The following is a 7,770-nucleotide window of genomic DNA, read 5'->3' on the forward strand; positions in this document are numbered from 1 at the left end:
GAGGCACATTGAAAGCTTGCGACATGTCGCTCGGCCACTCAGTCGCGCGCCAACTCTCGCTCGCTCGTGTTTCGAGTTACGAGTTTAAGTCCATCGGGTAGGCCCGAGGGAGGCAGAGGAGGAGTCGAGTCGACACGAGTCAAGAATCCAAATAAAAAATAACGATAAATAAGCGTTAGTCAAACGCGCGGGTTTGTTTGGCCGGAGAGTATCGCTATTTTCGTGTTGTTATCGCGAAGAGTCGCTGGCGCGGCGATCGGTGATAGTAGTTGACGTCACGAGTGTCCACATGTTTGAATTTCCAACCGGTTCGGTGTAAATCGTGGGAGGTAGAATAATCTCGGGTCGGCGAAAGGCGAGGGAGCGAAGCGACGAATTTGTTCCCCGCCGAGGATTTGCTTCGAGTACAAAACGCTTGGGGATAATGCCTCCGAACGCATTAATTTGAATGTCGTACATGACGAGTGGTGGTATCTATCCGTGAATGAAAACATTCCTGGAAGTTGTTGTTTACCGAGTACACCTCGCGGCCCGGTGAAGTGTCTAAGGCCGAACGCGGAGGAGAGTGGCCCGTTTACCGGAGGCCTTTGGAACGGTAAGGAGCTCGTGATCGCGAGAGTAGCTCCGAAGATCAACGGTACTTGTGAGATGCGCGAGTGAGTGGGTACGATGGAATCACCAGTAATGTACGAGTCAGCCTCCCATCAGGCCCAGGCCCAGGTGGCCGCGGATCACAAAAAGTCCTCGATAACGTTAGCGAACAACAACAACAACAATAACACCGCGAACGCAAACAACAACAACAACAATTCGGCGCTCCAAGTGAACCACAACCAGCAGACGAGTAGCACGGGGGTGAGCAAAGTGTCGGCGAGCAAGGCGAGTCTCCACCAGCAGTACGCGGAGCATTGCGCAGCCGCTGGGGAGCTGACGGACCTCAACACCCCGGAGATATCGTTGGACCTTCAGCACCTCATCGACGATTCGCACTTCAACGATGGCCTGCTCGACATGCTCGGGGGCGGAAACGGGCCGATCAAACACCCCAGGACGAGCGGCTACCCGAGGACGACCCTCGCCTACATGCCCCAACCGGTGCACAGCGGGGCGAGTTACCACCAAGGAAGCAACAGCTGCAGCGACAGCAACAGCTCGAGCTCCGAGTCACCGAGCATCAAAGAGGAGCCTTTGGACCCTGCGGACTATCGGCGCCATTGCCCCCAGTATCCACCCGGTGGTTACAGCCCGGCGAACGGCGGCCCCTTCGCGAACGGCGGGCCAACCTTCACGACGTTAACGGCCTCGAACCTCCCCGGTGGACATCCCGTCATCCACCACCAGCAACACCCCCAGCAGCAGCAGCAGCAGCAGCAGCAGCAGCAGCAGCAACAGCAACAGCATCAACAACAAGCTGGCAGGGGCGGCCCGATGAAGCCCGTGATGGCTCATCAACAGCATCAAGCGGCAGCGGCAGCGGCTGCCGCGGCCGCGGCAGCCGTTGCCAGAAAACAGTCCAAGGCCGTGGACAAAGCCAGCGACGAGTACAGAAGGAGGCGCGAGCGGAACAACATCGCGGTTAGAAAAAGCCGGGAAAAGGCGAAAGTCCGATCCCGGGAGACCGAGGAAAAAGTAAAGCTGCTGGTGAAAGACAACGATCTTCTGAAAAAGAGGATCGAGCTGCTGACCGAAGAGCTCAGCGTCCTCAGGTCCTTGTTCAGCAGCGTCGGCGTCGTACCCGAGCAGCTTCACCGCGAGATATCGAGGCATCTCGACCAGTTTCAGCAGCACGCGGTCGGGCCCATGTAGCATCGAACGAGCGGCAGATCTCGCCGCAGCTAAAGCTGCGCGGGGACGAAGGAGAAGAGGAAGATGCGGATTGAGTCACGTGTGGCTGAGCATCGACGCCGTTCTCGGGACACCGATCTCTCGAGGCAGGCGCTTCGACCACCCCGGGCTTCGACTCTCGTCAGTGCCCGGGGGTCGGTCCGGCTGTGAGCGGGGGCGCTCTTCTTCCCGAAGGAACCGTCGTCGACGCTACCGGTTCCTTCGCTCGAGAACACCCGGAGTGCGCGTTCGCTGAATTTTCATGTAGATTACGAGAGGCGCGTCGAAAACCGATCGACAGTGACGTTTCCGGTGGTCCCCCCTCCCCGAGACCGCGACTCCAGCACTCACCTCATCGTTGTTATGATCCAACGATGACACAACTGCAAATAGGAAAATGTGTGCGTGGGTTACGAGGATAACTGATTTTTCAAGAGAATCGTTGAACGCGGGAGCGCACCACTTTTTATACAACGTTTAGACAATCTCTTTAAGCGACCTCGGGTCTCTTTTTCTATCTCAATAACGGAACACATATCACGCATTTACCGTGTGCCTTATCGACAGTGGTGACACTATCGCGCTTGTGCGCCTCCACGATCGCCCTGATAAAATAGCCGGTAAATGCTAAATGGCGAATAATCGGTAACCGAGGATCGCTCTCGCCCGAAATAAGCCTCGAATCTCCGCGCCCGGATTCCCAATCGCCGGTGCAACGGGCCACAGGATTTATTTTTTTACCAAATTGGATTGAAAAAGCGAAGGAATCGTGCGATGAGAGTAGATCGGAGGACCGGAGTGCCTTAATTTTCGTACAGAAAGATTCGAGGATTTTGTCACTACCGCGAGCTTTTTTATTCCACTGCGTATACGAAACCCCCCCTCCCATAAAAGAGCATCTTCCGGTACAACCAACCGAATAAGTCACCGCCAGTTTTCTGATCTCCTCCCTGACACAACACTCGCCGGAGCCTTTCTCGCTCTCTCTTTCTCACTCCCTCTCTTTCCCTCTTTTCTGAGCGAGTGAGAGAGCCCATGACGAAAAGTAAACGAAATGTACACTGCCGCGATTCGTGTTCGCCGCCGGTGTTCCAATTTACTTTTTTTTCGTCGACATTAACTTTCTCTTCCACTTCTCTTCGACGGGCGTGCGCGAAAAACCTTAGAATTCTTATTCCGATCTGTACCGAGAGATAATACAAATTATAAAAATATAACGAACTAAAGATATAACAAAAACGCGCACACATACGCGAAGACTGGATAATAAATAAACTCGATTTTTCGATGCAGCCAATAGCAGACGGCGAAACTTGTTTACGAAAAATAAAAAAGAATAAAATGAAAAACAATATTCACCACAAATCATCGATTAAGTCAACAAAGATCCATACAAATATAGGCGTGATAATGGAACAGGAAGAGTCGAATAAAAGGTAAACCGATGCATGAGAAAGAAGCACAAGGAAGTTCGCACCGTCTGGTGACGACGATTGTATACTTCTTCTTCTTTTTTTTTTTTTTCCTTCTTCCTTTTTTTTCTCTTTCTCTTTTTGTTTGAATGGCGTTGTGATTAGATACGGTTTATAATTCGTATGTGTATATATATATAGAGAGACATATATGTATACACACATATAATGCGTATGTATATGTTGACGATAATTTAATTAAGTAGCGTGTAGTATCGCTCTTGTACCTAAGTACCTCGTGGCATATCGAGATACCGTAATTACGCTGCCCCCCTCCCGCCCCGCCCGATGCCCGCATTATCGATGACATCGACGACTCTTCGAGTGACCGTACAAAGAAACATCTCGAACTTCCGTAAAGCGATGACAATAATGAAACCCTTTTTATATTAGGAAAAACAAAAAAACGAAAGAAAAGAAGAAAAAAAAATGTTTTATATTTTTATCGAAGCACTGAATTATTCGAGTTTACGAACGATCAATGCCTACGACGTAACGAATGTTTTCATTTTCGAAAAATGGGAAAACGAGATTTCGATATAAGAGTGAAAAATAACACAAAAGAGAGCAGCTCGATTCTTCATCCTCTGAATCAAGTTTTCCTGCCCCCCCCCCGCCGCCCCCCGCCGCGCAGTTGAAATAAATAAATATTGCGAAACAACATCTACAACAAATAACACTAAGAGTGTTCACGAACTTGTATTATAATTATTTTTAAGCTTAATATAAGGGATGAAAATTTTTTGAAAAAATTGTGTAATTAAGAGTTAATATATATTTATAGAAATATAAATATTTAGATATTTAGAGATATTTTGTTTAGTAATTGCGTGCGTGAGGCAAACGTGACACGTAGAGAATAAAGAATGTGAGGTTTAATTAGTACGAGTTTGAATGGAAAATAGTAGCATTGTTTGTCAACGAGATTTCATTTTGTTTCTTTCATTTTTTTTTGTTCGTTCGTTCATTCGTTCGTTCGTTTTTTTTTTTCATAAATAATGTAGAGCGAATCCGAGTGATTGAATGATCGTAATTAACACAATGTATGAATATTCTATTGGAACGAAAAAAAACTAGGTGGAAAAGCGTTTTTTTGTTATATCGATGAAATTCATGCTACAAAGTGCAATTCGAAGAAACAAATCGACTTTGACTCGACACTTGAAAACACTTTTTAATGTTTAAATTCAAAAAACTGAAGCGGGCTTCATTGTTCATTCGTACAAATGTTCGTTGTTTTACGCGGGCGATTGCAATCTTATTAATTTGTTTATAATACTTATATAAATATATATATATTAATATATTGATATATATTGTTTAGGACTGTGTGGGCGCGTGCTGAAAAAAAACGGCTCGAGGATGCGTGGGCGAAAATAAATCGATTTTCAATATATTTCATTTTGTTAATTCTCTTCCAACACTAGATACGAACTCATTTTATCAATCGACGATAATTCAAGCCCTCGAATCAACGGGAAAGAGAATCAATAAAAGAATGTAAATCACTCGAGTACTCTTGGTTTTTACATTTGGTTTTTATTCGATTGTTTTCCCCTTTATTTTGCACATTTTCACTCTCTCGAAATGTAGAAATACAAATTACGAGTAAACTAATTAGTTCGTTGTCAATGAAACCTTTTTTTATGAATTTTGCTATGTCGATTATTTAGGAAGGCTCGTTAAAATGCCCCATGCATCCTTAAGGATTGAAAAAAAACATTTGTAAGCCTCGATCCTGAGTGAATGGATTTTCGTCTGTATTCGTACCTGCCTGTGTGAGAGTGTGCGAACGCCTGCGTACGCAACAAAAAGGGATCGCACGCGGACGCATGAATCGATTGGGAGTGCGAAAAATTCGAGATTACCTGTCACGGTTGTCTTCTTGTCTAATGCACAAAATATATTTTGATATAAAATATAAACGGAGTTTGATTTTTCAACACTGAAAACCCATCATTTCCATCGGATTAAGAAAAAAGAGTCAAACAATAATCGTAGTTTGATTACGAATCGTGAAGAAAATATTGAAAATCGACTGATTCATTGCAGCAAATAAAGTTCAATTGGGGATCAACGATAACGATGGAAACAATTATAAATTTGTTACAAATGCAAATAGTGACGCAAGGAAAGTGGCGGCTTACGAAGAAAAGGAAGATTACCCGGATCCAGTGGAAATTTCTGCGGCCTTCCCTCCTAACTGTAGATAAAGAACGTAAGTAATACAAAATAATGATTTTAAAAAGTTGACCTGATGATGGAACCAGCTCATCTTCAAGGACTTTATTTGGTTATCCACGAAGCTTATCGTTTTTGACCTCAGAGCACTAATGACTTTTGGTGAACGATTAGAAAACACTCGGTGCTGGGGAGCCTCTCGAAGTATCGGGTTTGATTACGTTCCCCTCCTCAACCTTTTTTCGGTACATTCAAGTGGATCGAACGAAATACGAGGAGAAGAAAAAATCGAAATAATAACGAATAATCTAGAACAAATATGTGTATGGGAAGTGTGTGTTTCTTGAACGAAACGGACACTCAGTGGAGCATGAGTCATTAGATAAGTTTGTTGTTAGTCAGATAAATAGATTAACATCGTTGTGAGACCGCGAGTGAGTTCGTGCGGTGCACGAATCACTTACTATTTATCAATGCAACGTCGTCCACTTGTGCTCGTACGGGCTTTCAAGGATTCGACTAAAAATTAGAGGAGACAAACGAGGACTTTGGAAAAGTTTTTAAAATAAAAATTGACATTCTGGAAAAGATTGTGGGAATTGAAAATGGACGAAAGAGTCGCTTCCTGAGGTCCCCGAAAAATTAATTTCCTCAAGAGCTTATAATACACTTGTGGGCAGAAAAGTCGAAAATTTTTTTATTAGATATACTTTATTAAGTACAATGTCCGAAGAATATTCTCACCCCAAATTTCGTAAAGATCGGAGCATTAGATTCGTAGTTACGGCCAATTGATCATCTCGGAATCGTCTTTTTTGAAAAATTCCTCTGCGGTGGGCACGATTACTAAAAAACTATTAATCCGATCCATACGAAACTCATACCGTTTATTTATTACAGTAATAGCTAGGGCCTGGACGAGGGATTTTGTATTTTGTTGGAAAACAAAATTGTAACAAAAAACCGAAAACTCAGCACCTCAAATGATGAATTTTTTGTTGAATCTGCCGCCATTTTTTTTAATCAAATTTTTTACAAATCCTCCGTCCAGGCCCAAGCTATTATTATGATAAATAAGTGGTAAAAATTTAGTATGGATGAGATTAATAGTTTTTCAGTTGTCGCGTCCACCGCAAGTGATGCTCAAAAAAAGTTGCTACTGAAATACAGCTGGAGCTGCGCCATTTTGGGAAATTTTTTGATGCCAAAAATTTTACAAGTACACGAACATATGCGCTAACGAATGTCGTTGACAGTTTTTCAATAAACATTGATTTTCTTGTCGAACAAAAAATCAAGAAAATCACGTTTTTTCTTGATCTTGACAAGGCCTTAAAATTTTCGTTCGAACCCCAAGAAACGTCACGAATTACAATATTTTCCGGGTATTTTATCTGTCGGTACTTCCCCACCGACGGTTACTATTTGTCTCAGGTTTTTTTTGGGTTACTTTTAGTCAGCTGTTTGTCAAGTCACACTTGTTCTGGCAATGGTAATATGGGTTAGGGCCACAACTCTGCCAACAGCATTCCGTTGATCCACCCGCGCGCGTACACCGCGTCATTTCGATCTTCATCATCCTCGTAAGTTATCTTTCAAGCTCTGCTTAAATTGCCACGCAAGCGTGTCTCCAACGGCATCTATACTCGTAAGCTGCTTTTCCTATTCGACGCAATAGCAATAAAAACTACGAGGCTTCAAGGGGAAACGTTTCAGCGCTGGTGACGTCGGAGAACTGGACGGAAATTGGAGAATTTTAAAATTCTCGATTTCCCATCGATCTTATTCGCTGCTCAGTATTCCGCTCGTCCAGACGAGACTTTTTTCAAATTCTCTTCTCATAAAGGAGCGTCGATCTTACGCAGAATGTCTCGTGCATGGGATGCAGGTAAATCTACGAAGGTAATTTCGTCGGTTGACACCGCGCCGACAAAGTTAGAAATGTTTTATACATAACACTGCCAAAGTTGGCGGTTTTTTTTGGAATGGTTTGCGACTCACGTATGAAGGGGAGACCGCGGCAAAATAGGGTACTTCGAAAATTGGGAAAATTAATTTTTTCCTTTTAATCCTGGCAATTCGCTACGTTCTTCAGAAAAAGGAAAAAAGAATCCTTTCAAAATTTTAAAAAAGTCTTTCGAAAAGACAGAAAAAAAGGTAACAAAATATGAAAATTAGAAAAAAGGAAAAATTTTGAAAGAATTCTCATTTTTTTTGGCCACTGCTTTTCAGAAGAAACAGTCGAGGTGCATCGGATTGAAACTGCAGTGAAAATAAAAAACAAAATTACAAT

General features: G+C 43.6%; 1 protein-coding gene across 1 annotated transcript; it reads left to right on the top strand.

Annotated features, from left to right (window-relative positions):
- LOC122407763 (CCAAT/enhancer-binding protein-like) lies at positions 1–5,221 on the top strand. The gene has a single exon (XM_043414177.1). The coding sequence runs from the start codon at positions 670–672 to the stop codon at positions 1,804–1,806; it is 1,137 nt and encodes a 378-aa protein (XP_043270112.1). The 5' UTR covers positions 1–669; the 3' UTR covers positions 1,807–5,221.
- Positions 5,222–7,770: the final 2,549 nt, after the last annotated feature.

This window comes from Venturia canescens, chromosome 3, assembly GCF_019457755.1.
Source record: "Venturia canescens isolate UGA chromosome 3, ASM1945775v1, whole genome shotgun sequence".
Lineage (NCBI taxonomy): Eukaryota > Metazoa > Arthropoda > Insecta > Hymenoptera > Ichneumonidae > Venturia > Venturia canescens.